We start from the raw sequence: 21,623 nt of genomic DNA, 5'->3' as shown, positions 1-21,623 counted from the left end.
TTCTGTGAATTTGGAGAGTTGTGAACAACTAGATGAACAGCTGAGCATAGTGCTACGAGGCGATAAGAGGCACTTGTGGCTAACCATCTGTTTGTGAGGTGATTCGGGAGAATCAATAATGACTTGGAAACAATAATTCCAGAAAACGTATTCTAAAACAAAGAAATTACATGATAGTGTAGTTGTTTACGTGGCTTATAAAGACTTTAGACGGGACAAAATGCAAATTGAAAAGAATAGCATAGAAATGTCATTGAAGACGCAATAATGATAAAATCTCAATGAGAAACTCAACGTTACGAATAGCTTGAAACTTTGCAAAAATGTATTAGTGCTACTGTGTCCGAAAAATAAAATGACTACGTTTTTTTTCTTAAATGGTTTTTTTTAGACCAAATGAAGGTCATCACCTTCGAAGTAATCCCCTTCCGATGCAATGCACCTCTTCCTCTCACACTCCTCGAAGGAGGTGGAAAACGCGGATGCTGGGATGTCCTTTAGTTCCGCCGTCGCTGCGGCTTCTATCTCCTCGATAGTGTCAAAACGGTGTCCCCGAAGCGGCCGTTTTAGTTTGTTGAACAGCCAGAAGTCGGCTGGTGCCTGGCGAATACGGCGGTTGCGGAATAATAAGGGTTCCCGTTGTTGCGAAAAAATCCCTCAAAATGATGGCCATATGGGAAGGCGCATTATTGTGGTGCAAAAACCAGCTGTTGTTTTTCCACAAATCCGGCCGCTTTCGCCGGATGAAGCTCCGCAACCGCCGCATTACGCTTAGATAATACTCTTTGTTCACCATTTGGCCCTTTCGGAAGAAATTCCTTGTGAACCACCCCACGGTAATCAAAGAATACCGTCAGGATCACCTCGATTTTCGACCGGCTTTGGCGCGACTTCTTGGGCCTCGGTTTGTTCGGAGAACGGTACTCGCTGGACTGGTTCGTTGTTTCCGGGTCGTATACGTAAATCCACGTTTCGTCGCCAGATATAATCGATTTCAGCTTTCTAGCGTAGTCTGCCAGCATTGTTTTGCAGACTTCAACGCCATTCCGCTGTTGAAGCAGATTCAGGCATTTCGGCACCAGGCGAGACTTCACCCGCTTCAACCCCAAAACATCTTTCAAAATGGTGTTGACCGAGGCTTTGGAAATCCCAACACTTTCCGAAAGGTCTCGTATCGTCTACCGACGATTGTTGACCACCAAATCCTTGATTTGGACAACGTGGGCGTCGTCGGTCGAGGTGGATGCTCTCCCCGGACGTTCTTCGTCTTCAATCTTCTCACGGTCATTCTTGAAATCACTGTACCATTTGTACACATTTTTCTTCGACATAGGTTCTTCCCCGAAGGCTTTTTGTAACATCCGCCATGTTTCCGCAGCGTTTATTTCATTGCACAAACAATTTGATACATGCGATACATATATACAATTTGATACATGCGCGCTGCTCCACAAACTTGGACATGGTCAATATGGACAAAAACACTTGGCGCAGCTCCGAAAACAAATTGTTACTCCTAGCCGTGTTGATGTTGTGACTTGAAACGTAGCAGATCTGTCAAAAACATACATATCTATCTTCTTATGGCGCGCGAAATTTGACATCCAATGTCACCTTACTTTTTGGACACAGTAATAAATTATTTAAAAATCGATAAGAACGTTGAATCTCAATGGATCGCTGGTTTCAGAAAGCATATGTTTACAGAATACCATACCAAAATATTTTGCCATTCTCAATACCTGATAACAGAATAACATTACAAAGAACTGAGGGTAAGAAAACATTTCCAACAATATTCAATATTTTGTTACACATGCACGTACGTCGAGTTCCCGCAGAAACTGACCCTTGGAAATAAATTGCACAGCGGCAAACGATTTACATCAGCCTGCGAAGACGGTTTCATTCTCAAATGACCCATTTCCTTTCCGGGTTCATCAATAACCATGCATTTTGAACCATGAAGACTCAACAACAACTCGTACAGTTTTATATCTTCCTTCCTTCTCACAGTTCTATTTGTGTGAGATCATCATGGTGCGGTTAGAAACGTTTTACCTTTTAAATTGGTATAGGATACAATATTGTCATTGCTGTAATAGGGATATCTTGAATCGTTTTTCTATTAGTTATATATTTTTAAAATCATCTGATTCTTCCACGTTAACCGAACTCTCCTGACAATCTTTTTTTTTGGCTTTGTACATGCTCAAATTCCGGAATATTAGTTGAACAAGTACATCAAACCGGACGCCGCAGTCGATAGTAGTGTTAATCCAACCATGAAAGCAAAAAACTCATATTTAAAAAAACAAGCAATCACACTATAAGTAATTCGCCGCTCCCAACAAAAGAGATACGTAGTTTGTGATAGAATAAAACTCATATAGATTGAAACGATGCCATTGAATAAAAAGGCTTTGTTCTGGGTCATTTTGCTAAGAGATTGCTATAGCAAATACATCAGAACTCCGTGACTGAGAAGCTTTTGAGCGATTTCTTCATACAAAGATGTGACAGATTTTCAAGAAATCCGTGCTTGTAATCAGATTCACGACAAATTAAATCCTTTTGCAGCACACCAATCTTCCTTTTAACAACCAATCATTCACACATACAGTGGTATGTTCTTAACTAGTTCACTTGAGGCTGAACAGACAACATCTTTTATTTGTTTTTCGAAAATTCTCTTTTTTTGCGCCACACCATTCGCTGTACATCGAACTCTTGATAGAAGAACAGAAAGATCGTTACAGAGCTTTTGCTATCCATAGCAAACATAGCTTTAATGTCAAGGTCTGACAAATGGCAGTTTCCTCGAAGTATTTTAAGAAAGAAAAATTCCATAACGTATCAGGTTTGTTCCAACATACTAAACAAATATTGAAGTTGCAATCCAGCTCGACTTCACTTATTTGCCAACGCAGGAGAAACAAGTATTTTAAATTTTTAAGTTTTACTTATAAACATTTTCTGCTAAACCACACAACCTTATTTAAAGTTAAAATTTTAATTAAAGCACCATAGTGGACATAGTCATTCTATAATTTTGAAACAATTATTAGAAGAAAATTACCAAAAGACTAGCCACTAATGCTCATAAATAAATTAGTTCTCGCATAATCTCTTGTTTTAATGGATGACAAAGATCTGCATCATCTTTAGCGGTTGACGATCAGTGATTGCGGAATGGTCGTTCCTTTCGGATCTGTGATGGTTGGAGATAGGGATGCGAAATGTCTTCCGGAAATTGCCTTCTCTATCAAGAATCTGGCATCGGTTTAGTTAGCCTGATCGAGGGCTATCATGACAATTGCACTGATGAAAGATATGAACTAACCGATAACAAACACAAACACTATCGTAAAACCGCTACCGTAAACCGAATTATTAGCATCAGCGTATAAACTACAATTTAACGTAACTTACAGATTTTATAAAACAATATGTTTGTATTGTTTTGCATTTACGCAATGCGATCAAATTTAATGGATAGCTTAGTTTTTTTTAGCAAGTTGACGAAATATTAAGAAGGTAATAGATGAGGTTGCTAATTAATAGAGTGTTACGATTTGCTACGATAAGGCAGGGCGTCAAAAATTGAGAATTTATGCGTTACGTAATAATTGGATGAGCCCTCATGTAATTTTACTATTAGATTCTAATGCAAAGAAATCATTGCAGTTCTTAGCTTTGGTGTGTTACATGTGTTACCAAATTTAGTATACGTGAGTACACCAACGTGAGTGAATCCAAAACAAATAGCTTTCCCGAAAGATATCAACTGTCAGAAGGATGTGGGTGCAATAATGCAGTTATGGTTAAAATAATACACAACTTATAACACCTTCCTAGGTATTATACGCTCTGTCCGTTTTTAAATAAATAAAAACAAATTATGTAGGTTCATCACTACAACATCGTTCTTGTTTCTAACCAATTAACATTTTATCACAAAACGTCTTAACATCACATCTACGATAATTAACGAAAGTGCTATCCAACTAACAGTCATAAATTATGGCGAACGCTAACATCAAGGCAAGTCACTCTTCTGATCTGGTTTCCCACAGCTGTAACACAACTTGAACTACCAACCGCACTAATTAATCGCTGCTACCGTTTAATTATTCATTCGAAACACCTACGCAGAATTAACCGGCAATTTGTCAGTAAGTGCTAAACTAAATCAATGCTCGAGAGAGTAGCAAATGCATTTTATGTATTATTATTATGAAGGTCCCACATACCACATACCATGCAGGAAAAATATACCTTAATGTTGAACAGACAAAACTTCTTATATGTGTTCTGCGATGGTACGCTGCATATGTCGGTCTGAATATAATGAAGCCTGACTATATATCGAACATAGTCACTGTGTTGCCATTTGCACACTACTGGCCTAATAAAGTCCAATTGATGGAATCTGCAGTCATTTATGGTACATTTATACGGATAAAAAATAAAACAAGAGTTTATAAAAAAAACAGCTTCTGTACGATTGATGTCCTTTCTAGCAGGGCATAGCTAAATCCTACACAACTCTACGCTACATATCGAATACCAACCTAATATGTTCCAATATTCCTTTTTCCGCAGATAATGCGAAAGATCTACGCCTTTGCTATGATGTTGATGAGCCTTTTTGATTGAATTTATACATCACAACTGTTTGTAATAGTGCACATAGAAACAACTTTATTTTTTAACTATATTTCCAAACGTCCACCGCAATAATACTATTTTCTAGAATTTGAAACATAACAGCTACACATAAGATTTGTTTTATTTTAACATTTTATTGTCCTAGCAAGACTTTTATTGTCCTATTTCAGCTTGGTAGTAATAATAATAAAAAATCATTCTTACTTACTTCATCTGGCTCAACAACCGTTTTGTGGTCTCAGCCTGGGGCAGAAGTCCACTAATCTGTTTACGGTCAAGTGTCGTTGTCTGCTATTCCATTATCCCGGTATTTCTGACCGACGCGCTTTACCTTAAGTTGGCTATAGAACTATAGAATAGTTTTATCGGTACTGAGCGGTACTGAGACCCAATAAAGATGGTATTTTACATGTACACCTGCGTCACATGTTAACACCGACAACAACATTGATGTTGAGATACGCGCTAGGGTGCTGGCTGCAAACCGGTCCTTCTACAGCCTGATGAAACATCTCTACTCAGCCGTATGCCAAGTAAGATGCTCAGAAGAATTTTTGACCCAGTATGTGTGGACGGAAATGAAGGAGTCGCTACAGTGATGAGCTCTATGATGAGCTCTATCTATGCTAGTTGTGCCAGCCCAGTCGTGTGAAGATCGGCGCAGCTACCAATATATCACCAAGGCTCGCCATCCCACATGTTAGTACAGTATTAGTTTGTTCGCTCTTGATTGTCCGAAACTATTGTCGAACATTTCATACTGCTCTCCATTCAGCAAGGCGCTAGCCTACATCAAACTAGCAAAAGGACGAATCAAGTAAACTGTATATAAAAATAAACATTTGATTGAAAATGTTTAGCGGAAATTATGTGAAAAAATGATTGAATGAGTTGTAAAACATTTTCAATTTTTTTCCCCGCTTGTTGATGTATGTGACGTTGTAACCTAAACTTTTTACACTGTATGTTTTAAGTGATATAACGGCTTATTATATGAAATTTTCAAAGAATTGTAATCGTTTCAATAATGTCTCTCATTTTCTATGCAATATCTCTATAAAAAAATAATGTTGTGCGAACCGTTTCTGCACAAAAAAAAATTAAAATCATTTTAAAACGTCACATTTCAACTAACGTTGTACAATAAGCAGATTTTTTTTTGTTCAACGCAGTACTAACTTGGATCTCACGTGACTGTAAAACGATCACAACTGTGGTACCTCCCATGTTTTTGTAGCGCATTTGAGCATACATAATACATGAAATAGCGATAGCAAAAATATCAGCTTGTACTTATTGCTTGATCTCTGTGCTACTGCTCATTTCAGTCAATGGTTGAGAGTCAAAGTAAAATGAAGTTTAAACTGTCACACGATTTATATGTGAAAAATCTTAACTCTATACAATGGTACACTGCATTTATCGGTCTGGATTTCATGGAGCCTAACTATAAACCGAATATATTCACCATTGTTGCAATCATCGGAACTGCTATCTCTTTATTAAGTGAATTTTACACCGTATGGTACTACTGGCCTAACTTGGTCAAACTAATGGAATCTGCAGCCATATATGGCCTTTTTATACAGGTAACACAAGCAGTTAAACAAGGGTATTCATCTATTTACTGAATGAATGACATCCTTTTACTAGGGTATAACTAAATTCTACACAGCTCTACGCTACCGCAAGTTCTTTGAAGTCATGTACAATCGCTTGGATAGATTCCACTACGAACATCGACATCATGAGCAGAATAATGCAACGCTTCTCTTACTCATGGAACGGATTTGTATGGTGACAAAGCTGATCACGCTACAATTTGTCTTACCTGTCTTCGTGCTTGCTGTAACTCCGGTTGTGCAATACATTCTGAAAGGAGAAAAAGTGTTGCCATACGCCATTATCATTGCCTTTACCGACCCGGAAATTACATCACACTTTCTGCTTAATATTGCCATACAGTACTATCTCATGGTAGTAGGACTTGCCGGATTCCTAGCTGCGGAAAGTATTTTAGTACTGTTTGTCACCAGTATGGCAGGATATGCCAATGTCCTAAAGAATAAAATTGATGAAATGAACGACACCCTCCTGGACGCAGAGAACTCCGACGATCGAATTGCAGTCAAATCGAAACTGCGTGAGATACTGCTACTGCATCAACGCGTTTTAGAGTGATTATGCTTTACTAAGTTTGCATCTGAGTGTATCCATTTTCATACTATCCGCAAACTCTCTCCGATATTCCAGGTATGAAAATGACCTTGAGAAGCGTTACTATCTCAACAACTGGGTACAGGTAGCATCGATCGTTTTCAATCTAACTGGTGCTTTATTTGGTTGCTATGTGAGCAATAGCTTTACCATGTACGCGTTAGCGATCACAGTTGTTATTCAACTGTTTGAGCTCTGTCTCCTCGGAACCATTCTCAGCTTCAAGGTTAAGATGAAATATGTGTAATGTGTGTAATTAACATCACTCTTAAATAATTCACTTCTTTTTTATAGAATGAGGAAATTGAACAAGCATTCTACAACTCGTTGTGGTATCTGATGGATCGCATAGAAAAAAAGGACTTTATGATAATGTTTCACAAAAGTCAACATGCTATTGAAATGACTGTTGCAAATATGGCTAAGTTAAATATTGTGCTTTTCGTTGCTGTAAGAGTACCACGAGGTGTAAGTAAAATCGAATATCAATCTAATATGTTCCAATATTCCTTTTTCCGCAGATAATGCGAAAGATCTACGCCTTTGCTATGATGTTGATGAGCCTTTTTGATTGAATTCATACATCACAACTGTTTGTAATAGTACACATAGAAACAACTTTATTTTTTAACTATATTTCCAAACGTCCACCGGAATAATACTATTTTCTAGAATTTGAAACATAACAGCTACACATAAGATTTGTTTTATTTTAACATTTTATTGTCCTAGCAAGACTTTTATTGTCCTATTTCAGCTTGGTAGTAATAATAATAAAAAATCATTCTTACTTACTTCATCTGGCTCAACAACCGTTTTGTGGTCTCAGCCTGGGGCAGAAGTCCACTAATCTGTTTACGGTCAAGTGTCGTTGTCTGCTATTCCATTATCCCGGTATTTCTGACCGACGCGCTTTACCTTAAGTTGGCTATAGAACTATAGAATAGTTTTATCGGTACTGAGCGGTACTGAGACCCAATAAAGATGGTATTTTACATGTACACCTGCGTCACATGTTAACACCGACAACAACATTGATGTTGAGATACGCGCTAGGGTGCTGGCTGCAAACCGGTCCTTCTACAGCCTGATGAAACATCTCTACTCAGCCGTATGCCAAGTAAGATGCTCAGAAGAATTTTTGACCCAGTAAGTGTGGACGGAAATGAAGGAGTCGCTACAGTGATGAGCTCTATGATGAGCTCTATCTATGCTAGTTGTGCCAGCCCTGTCGTGTGAAGATCGGCGCAGCTACCAATATATCACCAAGGCTCGCCATCCCACATGTTAGTACAGTATTAGTTTGTTCGCTCTTGATTGTCCGAAACTATTGTCGAACATTTCATACTGCTCTCCATTCAGCAAGGCGCTAGTCTACATCAAACTAGCAAACGGACGAATCAAATAAACCGTATATAAAAACAAACATTTGATTGAAATTGTTTAGCGGAAATTATGTGAAAAAATGATTGAATAAGTTAATAAATAACGCAATAAAATATTTTTATTTATTTGAAATTAATTTGTCGCAAGGGTTTTACAAATATGTCTTATTAGCTAAGGGATGTGGGGAAGAAAGGAATTTAATAGATTAAACAAAACACTAATGAGGATGATGGGAGGTGGACTCGCGTAGAAGTGAAAGGAAGTGGGACGCAGGGACATTGTATTCGAACAGGTGATATGAGCTATTGAAGTCAGAAAGCGCTCTGATAAAGGGTGCGTTTGAACTGTATCGCGTATGGCGGGATGGGATGTATAAGGGGGGTCAGTCGCGCAGACAGCGAGATGGGGCGTAAAGAGGGATGGATGAGAGGAGGAAAGGAAGGAAGGAGGAGCCAGTTGGTAACCCGTAAGGAAGCGACGAACAGCCGAACGAAACGAACTCGGGTGAATCTTCGCTGCACACTCTCCAGTCTGACCATTGCTGTCGAGCCTGGAGGAGACCAGCCAACGGCAATATAGTCCGAGGAGGATCGAACCCAACAACAGAACAAAGCATTCAGACAGAAAGGGTCTCTCAGTTCGGAGGAAAGTCTGGCAAATAGACCTAGGGATTTGTTGGACTTGGCTATAACGTGATCCACATGTGCATTGAAAGAGAGTGATTCATCCCGCCACACTCCCACGTCTTTTACTGAATACACTCGACTTATCTCAGTGTCATGAAGGGTTTAGCTGAATGGAACCATAGATCTTCCGAACGAAATTACACAACATTTATCGGGACAAAGTACCAGGCCATTATTACGACTCCAAACGGAAAAGTTGTTGAAGAAAGTTTGTAGGGAACAGCAATCCGCTGACGATTTCACAGGAAGGAAAACTTTGAGGTCGTTCGCGTAGAGCAGATGACCATCCGGGTAGGAGGGAGAACATACAATCATTGACAAATAACAAAAATAAGAGTGGACTGAGGACGCTCCCTTGTGGGACTCCTGAACCAATAAAGGAGTCCGAAAAACAGGACAACACCTTAACTCTATACGATTTGTCGTTGAGGTATGATTCCAACTAGGCCAGTAGTCGACCCCCGAATCCAAGCTTTTCAAGTTTGGCCACCAGAAGATCCAGTGGAAGGCTGTCGAAGGCCGCTCTGAAATCCATGTAAACTGCATCGGTTTGGCGGCCGGAAACCATATTCGCGAAGGCAGAGGATACAAGACACATAAGGTTGGAGGAAGTAGTACGTTTAGGGATAAATCCATGTTGTTGAGAGGATCGGTGGGAGATAACCACAGGAAGAATGAAGAAATGTACTGTGGCTTCCAGGACCCTTGATGGGGAACAAAGCAATGAGATACCGCGGTAATTCGAACATACGGAGCGGTCACCCTTTTTATGGATAGGGATCAGCCATGCACATTTCCAGATAGATGGGAAGGAACCCTCTTGAATTGATCTGGTAAAGATGCGTGTCAAGAGGGGGCGAAGAAGGGAGCACACTTTTTTAGGATAGACGAGGGTATGCCGTCAGAGCCGGGAGAGTAGGACATTTCAAGTTTAGAAAAGGAGGACAGCACATTAGTTAGATCAATGGAAACATGATTTAGGGAGAAGACGTCATGAAGAGTGTCATAGAGACCGACAACCAGAGGCGATGTTCTGCTTGAGGTGCTGAGTCAACAAACACCCTGGAAAAATGTTTGGCGAAAAGGTGGCTTTGTTCGGAGGGAGTGGAAGCATAATCGACATTCAAGGGTATCGTAGAAGGGATGCCATTTTGTTTTCGACGCGAGTTCATGAAGCACCAGAAAGACCTAGGGTCAACGGGAAAGCAGTTTTGCAATCTCACTACATATGATGCGTAACAAAGCCGGTTGTAAGCGCGGTAGGCGCCGGATGCGTAGAGAGATAGAGGTACGGTTACGGCGGTGGCTGTGAAGCGCTCGATTTTTATTTGACTTTATAACCCGTAGTGTTCGGTCCGACCATAGGGGACATGGAGCAGGTTTAAGGGAAGGACAACACAGGGGGAAAGTTGCGACGATCACATGGTTGAACAAGATGACGGCGTCGTCGAAGTTGTCAGCATCTTCGATGAAGGACCAGTCAATGTGCGATAGAGACTCCACGAGTTTGTTGTGGTCCTTTTTACCGAAGTTGAAACCGGCAGTGGCACGGGATGATCACAATCGTGAGCCAGCACAAGGGTCGCGTGATGTCTGGTGCCAAAAATTCTGTGTGGTGTCAGTCGTTCGGTGGTCCGTGAATTCACGAAAAACAGTTCCGGTATGCCAGATGGATGACGAGAACGCCTTCTCCCTAAATTCGAGCGACATCCCAACTTTAAAAGACACAAAGGAGAGTGTGCTTGGGTCTCTACCACGTGGCAGCATTTTCTATGCAATATCTCTATAAAAAAATAATGTTGTGCGAACCGTTTCTGCACAAAAAAAAATTAAAATCATTTTAAAACGTCACATTTCAACTAACGTTGTACAATAAGCAGATTTTTTTTTGTTCAACGCAGTACTAACTTGGATCACACGTGACTGTAAAACGATCACAACTGTGGTACCTCCCATGTTTTTGTAGCGCATTTGAGCATACATAATACATGAAATAGCGATAGCAAAAATATCAGCTTGTACTTATTGCTTGATCTCTGTGCTACTGCTCATTTCAGTCAATGGTTGAGAGTCAAAGTAAAATGAAGTTTAAACTGTCACACGATTTATATGTGAAAAATCTTAACTCTATACGATGGTACGCTGCATTTGTCGGTCTGGATATCATGGAGCCTAACTATAAACCGAATATATTAACCATAGTCACAATGATCGGAACTGCTATCTCTTTATTAAGTGAATTTTACACCGTATGGTACTACTGGCCTAACTTGGTCAAACTAATGGAATCTGCAGCCATATATGGCCTTTTTATACAGGTAACACAAGCAGTTAAACAAGGGTATTCATCTATTTACTGAATGAATGACATCCTTTTACTAGGGTATAACTAAATTCTACACAGCTCTACGCTACCGCAAGTTCTTTGAAGTCATGTACAATCGCTTGGATAGATTCCACTACGAACATCGACATCATGAGCAGAATAATGCAACGCTTCTCTTACTCATGGAACGGATTTGTATGGTGACAAAGCTGATCAAGATACAATTCGTTGCATCTGGCTTAATTCTAGCTGTAACTCCGGTTGTGCAATACATACTGAAAGGGGAAAAAGTGTTACCATACGCCATTATCATTGCCTTTACCGACCCGGAAATTACATCACACTTTCTGCTTAATATTGCCATACAGTACTATCTCATGGTAGTAGGACTTGCCGGATTCCTAGCTGCGGAAAGTGTTTTAATACTGTTTGTCACCAGTATGGCAGGATATGCCGATGTCCTAAAGAATAAAATTGATGAAATGAACGACACCCTCCTGGACGCAGAGAACTCCGACGATCGAATTGCAGTCAAATCGAAACTGCGTGAGATACTGCTACTGCATCAACGCGTTTTAGAGTGATTATGCTTTACTAAGTTTGCATCTGAGTGTATCCATTTTCATACTATCCGCAAACTCTCTCCGATATTCCAGGTATGAAAATGACCTTGAGAAGCGTTACTATCTCAACAACTGGGTACAGGTAGCATCGATCGTTTTCAATCTAACTGGTGCTTTATTTGGTTGCTATGTGAGCAATAGCTTTACCATGTACGCGTTAGCGATCGCAGTTTTTATTCAACTGTTTGAGCTCTGTCTCCTCGGAACCATTCTCAGCTTCAAGGTTAAGATGGAATATGTGTAATGTGTGTAATTAACATCTCTCTTAAATAATTCACTTCTTGTTTATAGAATGAGGAAATTGAACAAGCATTCTACAACTCGTTGTGGTATCTGATGGATCGCATAGAAAAAAAGGACTTTATGATAATGTTTCACAAAAGTCAACATGCTATCGAAATGACTGTTGCAAGTATGGCCCCATTAAATGTCGTTCTCTTTATCGCTGTAAGTGTAACAACTGGTATGTGTTCAAATTAAATGTTTATTTCATATGTTCCTCTACTCTTGCAGATAGTGCAAAAGATTTACGCTTTTGCTATGATGTTGATGAGCTTTTTTGAATGAAATCATAAAATCGTTACAACAGCTCTGTAACAATATACGATTGAAGAATTGTTAATTGCAAATCTGCAGCATTTATGCAGGAACTTCTTAAAAGATCCAAAATATTCACTTTCAAGATTGATGTTGAAATGGATTTAAACATAGCAACTACACCAGATCTTTGCTTGAAAAATAAAAAAATAACCGAACGCTCATTTAATAAATATTATAATATCATTTTATAAATAAAAGAACAACGCGCACGTTCAAATAAAAGGTATGCCGTTAATTTCGCTTTAAAATTTTCTTTTATCAGAACACATGTACTCGTTATCACAACTTCCCTTAAAAATGTTGAATTGAATTCGACTACTTAAGTTTTCAATCCTTATTATTAATTGTGTTTTTATATGATGCATATTTTACGGCAAAAATGTTAAAGGAATCTTTTGATTTTTAACAAATTTTTGTTTAAAGCAGTTTTTTTACATCATTTTGCACATTAACCCATCAATCAAACGCTTTTTCAGCTGAAGATTGTACATGTATAATGCATGTATAACATGGCAATATTGATTGTAACTTATAAACATTTTTCATTATCTTTTTCAACAATGGTAATGGTTTAATTTTTCAGACATAGTGAATCGTTTTAAGGCTTCCCACTCTCCACTTATTACCTCGGCGAAGAAAATCAAACTATGGCAAGCGTATCTATTCATAAAACAACACTTTTATTTATTTTATTTTTTCGTTAGAATGGCCTTGCCGTATCGACTTATTTTTCCACGTAGCCGGATAGTCAGTCCTTGCTACGAGGGATTGGTCCGGATGGGATATTGGTCCGGTCCGTTCGTGTGAAGACCGGTGCCGCTACCATCATGCCACCGGGCCACCCCTAAAACAACACTTTTACTGTGACATTAAACTATCGCAAATTGCCATATTATTTAGTTATTTGCATATCTCAGTTATGCAAGACATACTAACTTCAATAAAAATGATCACATGTGTGATACATCCCATGTTTTTTGTAGAGCATATGAGCATACATAACACATGAAATAAAGATAGAAAAAATATCAGCTTGTACTTATTGCTTGATCTATGTCCTACTGCTTATTTTAGTCAACGGTTGCAAATTGAATTCAAGTCAATTTTAACAAGTGTGTTCAGCTATTTGTTGAATGATTGACTTCCTTTTACTAGGGTGTAGCTAAATTCTACACAGCTCTACGCTACCGCAAGTTCTTTGAAGTCATGTATAACCGCTTGGATAGATTTCACTATGAACATCGACATCATGAGCAGAATATTGTATGTCTATGGGCCCGTTTGATTGTCCCTCCTCTTTATCACTGTATGCCTAGTGGTTGGTATTTATTGAAAATATATATTTGTATAATAATGTATAAAATATATATTTCTATATATAATGCAAATGATCTACTTCTTTGCATTGATGTTGATGAAATTTTCCAAGTAGTATTATAACATTGGAATATCTAAGAAATCTATTTTACGAATTCCTGAACAAAAACTAATTAACGATTTTAAACTTACACGAATCTGTAATATCTCATTGGTTTGAAGCGTGTTATAATTACTCATTGATCCTCGCTTTATTATGAAATTGAAGAATACAAGATTTACATATTGAGACAGTTATCACAGTTCATTTTCTTTCTTGAAGTATTTTTTTATAACGGTGCTATCAATAGTTTCGAAAGTCGACAACTATAAACTGCGTAAATTAAAAATATTTAGTTAACACACCTTTATGATACCAGATATTCAGTTAATTTCTGCTCTAAAATAACAAATCGATACACTATTTTTGCTTTTTCAGTACCTATGCTAAAAGATTCTTTATGTATTCGACCGTAAAACTTACCGCGACTCTGCTGAGCTGTACAAAAGAGATGCAATTATCTTATCTTAACTATATTCTACCGCAGCGACACCACCTTTCCTGCACCATGTACGACAAACCTTTCATCTCAAAAGGATTGTAAGTGGATAACGGGCGTCGGGAGTTGCGTTTAATTATCCAACACTTTCCACCGTTGGGGCACTATCGGGAAATTGCCGCTAGATTAAACATACTACCGGTTAAGCATCCACGTCTTCATTCCGGTGTCGGAGCTCGACCCACACTCACGGCGGAACTAATTTTGCTTAATCGAGCATCTGTGAAGAAAATAAAATGCTAATTTCTTTGCGCTGCTCTCCCATTCTTTTCGTCAAATTCAACTGTTGTAAGGACCGCGACGCCTCGCATGATAGGACGATGATACACCCAGCGGGACATAAACGCGACTAAACGTTGCCCATTAGTTCAAATTAAACTTCTAAGCTCCAGTGAAAGCAAAAGAATGGCAAAACCAAGTTATTGGCGAAAAATCAGTGAAGTTTTCTGAGTATGTTGCCTACAGTCTGCTTGACCTCGCTTTATCTCCTATGTGACGAAGTACGTTGTTTCCCATTCCATTGTCCATTTTGCGAGATTTGGTGTGACATTTCATCAAAGTCTAATCTACTAAGGATTTTTTCCCCTTTGTTACCGATCGACGAATAATCTTAATCATCTTAATCGGTAGTGGTGGCTCAGCAAACAACTAATCAAACCAACGCAAATTGAGCTCTGGTATTATTTGGAAACATTTTACTTACTTTCTTGCGACGTATGGAGCACATTTTTATAGGTTCTGTGTTTGTTGCTTTTGGAGATGAGGGATTTCCGCATAACTAATAGTAAGCGTACTACCTTATAATATTGTTTTCTGTTTACATTAGCATACGTTGCAAAGAAACTTCACAGTTTGTAATGTTTGTACTGCTGTAATGATATCAAAACTGTATCAAATTATTGTTATTATTTGATTAAAATATGACTTATATTTTATCGTTTTCCCCCAATACAAGACCATTATTAATATTTATTTATTTGTTTGTACGTCATTCAAACAATATTCTGGTATTTTATGAGAGTAAAGATTCCTGATTTCATGACTGTTCTCGAATTATAAAGTTTGCCTATATCATTTTTAACTCTTGCTTAAAAACAATTACAATAGTGATTTAACAATTTATACAATTATAAATAATAATCATACAATTATCAAAATATCAATCAATGACATGTAAAGAGGTGTTCATTACTGATATTATTGTTACTTTATACTTATTAAAACATTACATCGGTTTGCTTTCACAGGGTGCGGTAAAATTGTCCACTAATTGAAAATGAAACACTCAAACACTGCGTCTACAATCCTCCTTCAGAAAAAGAAAGTGATAAAAACGAACCAAAAATATCCCAAGCTTATAAAATAAATGTACCGAACCAGAAGAAAAAGCTTCTCTTTTTAATTATCCGCAAGGTTTTGACTTTCTCTCCCCATCCGGCAACCTTTATACGTCGCCCCATGGTAATATTCAGTATCTAAGCCTACATTGAAACGATTATCGATTTTTGAATAAGATAGTTAATATAGCTGTTTATGTAAAAACACGGCATTTTGGCAAAACTTTCTATCCGTTATAATTACTCGATATTGGTACGCACATCCTGTATGTTTGATATTGAAGAGATACTTTAATCACGAATAAAATAAATTAAAATTACTCTAGCCGATGCGCATTTTACCTCAACATTAGATAAATGCGACTGATTTCTTAGCAGCAATCTCTTACGACGGGCAAACCCAGACATTTCAATTATGAAAACAAAGCAGTAAAAAACTCGAGAAAAACAGAAATTGTATACCAAGCATGGTTCATAAATCTTTATTGGCGTCAAACCGGAAATCGGTTGGTAACCGTCACCGAACCATTGACAAATGATAGATTATACGTGCAACATCAGCACAATCCCCGAATCAATCAATTGCGATTATCAGCCCATGTTATTTGCACCGTCCAAGACTTACCAGGGAGTTTTTCCCATTAATTTCTGAATTCCTGTTCATCTGGAAGCTACACGAGACGTACCGCCAAGGCATGGAAAGAATGTATCGAAGAAAAATGAAAAGGTTTACTAGTTGAAAAGGCTCTAACATAACCGAACCGGAAACAGATCAGTGCGCGACCGGACGCATGGAGAGGTACGATGAAAAATGAACAGCATTATTTCGTGACAAAGTCTTCATCGAGCGAAATTCCCAATACCTATACCATTTCTTGGATGTTGACTCTAGTGATGATACTTCATTTTCACACATCACTGATTGTGCCCAAAAATCCTTTACCAATTAATCTAGTACATGCTAAAATTGCTTTTTGCGTGTGAATACAGGATTTTTGTCTAGTTGTTAAAAGCTCAACAAAGTTCCTTTTTGTGTTTTCATTTAATAATTGTAATAATTGATATTTTGACAATTTCGGCGGCCCGGTGACATGATAGTAGCGGCGCCAGTCTTCACACAAACGAGCCGGACCATCCGGGCGAATCCTCCGTACGCAGGACTTACAATCCAGCTTCGGGTAAATAAATTCACAGAAAGCCTGAAACGGCAGGCCTAAACCTCTTGAGTTTGTTGTGCCGATGAAGAAACAGATTTAATAGTTTCAATACTAGACAACATTTATGTTTTTTTATTATCTAATATTATTGATTATCTGACCTAACACAGCTGATTACAGTGCACTGTTAAACACATTGTTCCATGTCCCAAGAATAAACAAATATCATGTTTCCTAAGCAGGTATGTGATAGGCTAAAACGTCTGATCAATTTGCAAACTGAATAAAACGAATAAAATAGAGCCTCGTATCACGTGCATTATGTCTAACGACGGTTCAGTCACATTGGAAAGAAGAAAACCCCAAAAATACAGACATATTCTACGCTGAATAAAGCAGTGAATGTGCATCGTGTGCATCGAAAGCGCCTCAAGTTTTGTTTATAGTATTGAGTGTTTTAATTTCAGAAGCATATATTACATCATAAAAATACAAACATTTATATTGTACAGAATTTGATTTTCCAAAATCGTTTCCACTGATCACAAGGCACAGCAGAAAATGAAAATGTTTACAATCCATTATGTTTGTTGTCTGAAATAGAACAAACAAAACAAGTGAAAGTTAAGCAAATGAAACCAAGTGGACATATGCACATTTGTAACACCCCTTTTTGAAAATACCACAACAAGGAGGAGTCAAACCGATACAATCCGCAGCGATGGGACTCCAACGTTACATGCTAAAGGAAACCATTGACATTCCTTGCTCACCCAATCTCTATCCAAACGTTCTATTCGGTTGGGCAATGGTGCCATTCACTTTCTTCTTGGTAAAGGTTAGTTGTCTTGGCAGTTCTAAATCCGTTCGTCAACGATGACGAAAAGTAAACCGCTATAAGCGATTCATCGTTGCTGCGGAACTGCGAATAGATAGGTTCATATATTTCCAAGGTTTGTAGCTCCAAATAATCTTGGATATGAAATTCTAAGCGCAAAATTAAGAAACATAGCCAGATAATAATTGAAACGAACGACTCGGAAATGTTTTGTGAGGTTGATGAAATTTTCCACCACTCAAGGGGTTCAAGTATTCAAGTATATGATACGCGTGGTACGGCTGTGTCTAGGAGGTAGTTGATTGAGCCACCCACAATTGTTACTTCATCCATACGCCACGAAACATCCTCCGATGCTGTACCACCAATCCCTAGTGTACGTCGTCTCGTCGGGCACGCTCCATTTCAATAACAACAAGCTGGTGGTGGTTGGTGATGGGGACCACGGTCGCTCACACCCCTACAAAAAAGCAACAAGGAAAACAAACGTACAACATCCATTCCACTCCAAGGACCGTTCAAACAACCAAACGAGCAACCGAGCAATGAAGCAAACAAACAAACAAACTTGCCCGAAGACTTTAAGACATCGGAACCTCACGTTACCTGTTTCTGTTTTCCGAATCTTTTCCGGGGCCCTAAATTCACATACACATACACACACATACACACACACACGAACACCAATCGAAACATGAACTTTCTGGCCACACTAATGCCACTTTATGATACCGCCACAGCGCGCCGGAATTTTGTCTTTTCCACTATTTCTATGATTGCTTTTGCCGCTCGTTGGCACTGGTGCCGATCGTCACCGTTTGCGGTAAGCTCACCGGGAGGTATCCAATGTTGGTGAACCGAAAGAATTTCAATATAAATTCTCGCATTCAACCCACATCATGTTGTGCGTCCGCCCTCCGGTTGACGGAGCCCACAGCGTAAGGCTGGTTTATTTTTACCGAGATTTACTCGATACCACTATACCTAAAAAAAATACGAAACTTTTCCTTATTCTCACGCCTTTTCGACAACAACCACTGTTTTGTTCGGTGAACATGAGCAAGATTGACCGGTACGACGCGAAGGAATAGTACTTTTACTAACTCAAATGGTCTGCTGGTGTTTCTGTATAGATGTCGAAGGCATAAACCTAGTATGGGCATGTTCTTAGCCATGACGGAAAAACGCTCTTTTGCCACTATCTATACCTAATCGGTGATCATCAATATTAAGTGAACTGCCGTTTCACTAAAGTGCGGCCATCAATGCAAGTTGCTATTGTTCAAACGCCTTCATTTTATGCCGCAATACCTTATCTGATTAAGCTGATGAACATTTCACTTAAGGGGTTTATAGGCACAGATGGTTGAGAAGCAAAATTACACCCTTGATGAAAGAAATTGGTTACTGTTAAGAGACAGCTGTACATAATTTTAATTGAATGGCATAGATTTTTCTAATAAAAAAGATATCCACAGTTTCTTCTTTTTTGCGTTGTGACTTACTGGACCATACCTGCCATAGTTGGCTAACTAGACTTATTTTATTACGTGGCCGGATAGTCATTCTTTGATACGGGGGAACAGTCCGTATGGAACGTGGTCTCAATCCGGTCGTGTGGAACTGACGCGGTTATCAAATACACCACCAGATCGCCTTTAGATATCTAATATAATAATTGCATTACCCAACACTAATCGTATTTTATACATTTTTTTAATTACATTGACTTCTGTTTCTTTTAATAACAATTTACAAAAAAAAACTATGTGACCAGCCCGTACTCACTGAATTAAAAATGACATAATGATTGTCAGTTTTAAGTTCTTATCGATTACTAACAAGTACAACGCATGTCTTTACTAGCTTTCAACCCACCAGAAAGCATTTATAAACTCACCAACCAGTACTACGAGTTCCATTCGAATTTTGACACATAATCGCAAGGAAACTGCTGCTTTAATCTTACTGAAATGCATGTATCATATAAACGTTTCTTTGCAGTAGAAAAATTGCTATTCTTCGTTGTTTGTTAACTAAAACATCATAACTACCTTATTCGATTGCTTCTTTTTATTGTATAATATAATAGTGGTTGTTCCAAACATACATAAAATTACGTAGAGCTGTGTCTTTCAAGGTGTACCATATGATGTTGCACTGGTTGTTAGTAATTGTTTCAGCGTTTAGAGCGTAAAAGTACTGCTTCAAAAAAATGCTTATTCTGCTTCTTTAGATCACACGTTATCACACTCCCTATATTAGGAATGATTGCACCAACACCAAAATCAAACAAATGTAATACAATTGTAAAAGTGTGTATTGTGTTGGCATTTTGTATACAGCTAGCTATTTATATTTATATAAGCTAGCATTTTTATAAACATATCCACTTTTTAGTTCAATTTACTTGAAATAACCCTATTTTATTACCATATCACAGCTTACACTGCACTTACATCTCGCATATCTCAAAGCAAATATATATCTGGAATGAATGTTTTACTGGCGCATAACAAGCGCTCACCACTATTTGCTGGATTATTTGGATGATCATATCGTTTGTCCTATGGCCAACAAAAAATCGTTAAATATTAACTTTTTCCCTCGCAGTACCTCATTCAGACACAATTCCTTTCGGCCAACAAGGTTCGAAAAAATGACGGATGATGCACCATTCCACCGTAAAATGACCACTGAAGGTTATGGTTCACGCTGTGGTTGCAATGAGCTGCAGTCATCCGTAATATCCGTTGGTCATTGCGCACTGCCCGCAACCGATCGGGTTGGGTGTTTGCTAACGGTGTTATAAACGGAAGACTAAGGGTAACCCTTAAACCACGAAGCAGTTTCGAAACCGTCCATTATGCTTGCATCTGTGTCAGGTTTTTCTTACCTCTTTTTCATTTTTATCTCTCTCGAGGATCCGCGTATGAATGATAAAAATATGAATAAGAATGTTTCCTGCTTAAACATTAACAATGAAATTCAACGGCCTCTCGCAACTATCCTCGGACATGTGCGGATCGTACACTCTACCATATTTCATTCGTGCTGTTAAGCACGTTTCCATTCCACTTCCGGTGACCATTTTAGGCACTGATTCACACACTGCATTATGCCGGTTTATCCCAACCTAGAACCAATCAATTGTTCTGCTTTTATTCATTGTACTGTACGCGCAAATATTATTTTACCACCACTGCACATACACGCTGGCGTATGTGATTGAATTCTCTCATTTATTGCTTGAACAATCCCGTTGTTTGCTCTTTAATTTCTGTTTCATTTTACGTTGTTATGTGATCACGTTATCTTCTTTGCTTTTCGCTTCGCCGAAGTTGTATTCATCCGTGCGCCAAGAATGCTAGCATCCAACGTAGAGAGTCGACTTGAACCTATGTTCATCACCTTCTTAGCCCACCGAATGAAAAAGCTCATGTCGTTCACACATCACCACCAAACCTCACACGCTCTCTTTCACCAAGTGAATGCTTCCCCAGCAACCGTAACGAGTAGAGCACGGTGCGCAAACAAAATTTCCCACCAACATAGTCATACACACCAAAGAAGAAAATACAACATTTATCCCTTGATCCTTGCGACGGTGCTAACGTTTACTTTTTCTGTTCTTCTTCTTCGCTTCCTGTTCAGCTCCGAAAGCCTGTGTCCACGTTGTCGATTCCCGGCTCGATGAAGACACCGTGCGCCGGTAATCGGGAAACAGTATCGGCTGCATGCACAGAAGAAGCTGGCATCGCGCTCGTGGGCGTACACTCAGAGTATCCCAGGTGAGTGTTAATCAACAGTCCGCCATGCGCAACATTTCACCTAGCGCGGCTGAACGGTACAAACATGCCCACCAA

General features: G+C 38.7%; 2 protein-coding genes across 2 annotated transcripts in view; both read left to right on the top strand.

Annotated features, from left to right (window-relative positions):
• Positions 1–21,623, top strand: part of LOC128707756 (small conductance calcium-activated potassium channel protein) — a 103,031-nt gene that overhangs the window by 43,146 nt on the left and 38,262 nt on the right. Inside the window, exon 4 of the mRNA XM_053802715.1 lies at positions 21,412–21,548. Coding sequence (XP_053658690.1) covers positions 21,412–21,548 — 137 coding nt within the window. The remainder of the gene's footprint in view (positions 1–21,411; positions 21,549–21,623) is intronic.
• On the top strand, positions 12,058–12,389 carry LOC128707757 (odorant receptor 67d-like). Its single transcript, XM_053802716.1, has 2 exons — positions 12,058–12,132; positions 12,201–12,389. Exons 1-2 carry the CDS (start codon positions 12,058–12,060, stop codon positions 12,387–12,389), a joined length of 264 nt encoding a protein of 87 aa, XP_053658691.1.

The sequence above is a fragment of the Anopheles marshallii genome, chromosome 2 (assembly GCF_943734725.1).
Source record: "Anopheles marshallii chromosome 2, idAnoMarsDA_429_01, whole genome shotgun sequence".
In the NCBI taxonomy this organism is placed as follows: Eukaryota; Metazoa; Arthropoda; class Insecta; order Diptera; family Culicidae; genus Anopheles; species Anopheles marshallii.
Note: the sequence above shows the minus strand (reverse complement) of the source record. Positions and strands in the feature narration are given on the sequence as shown.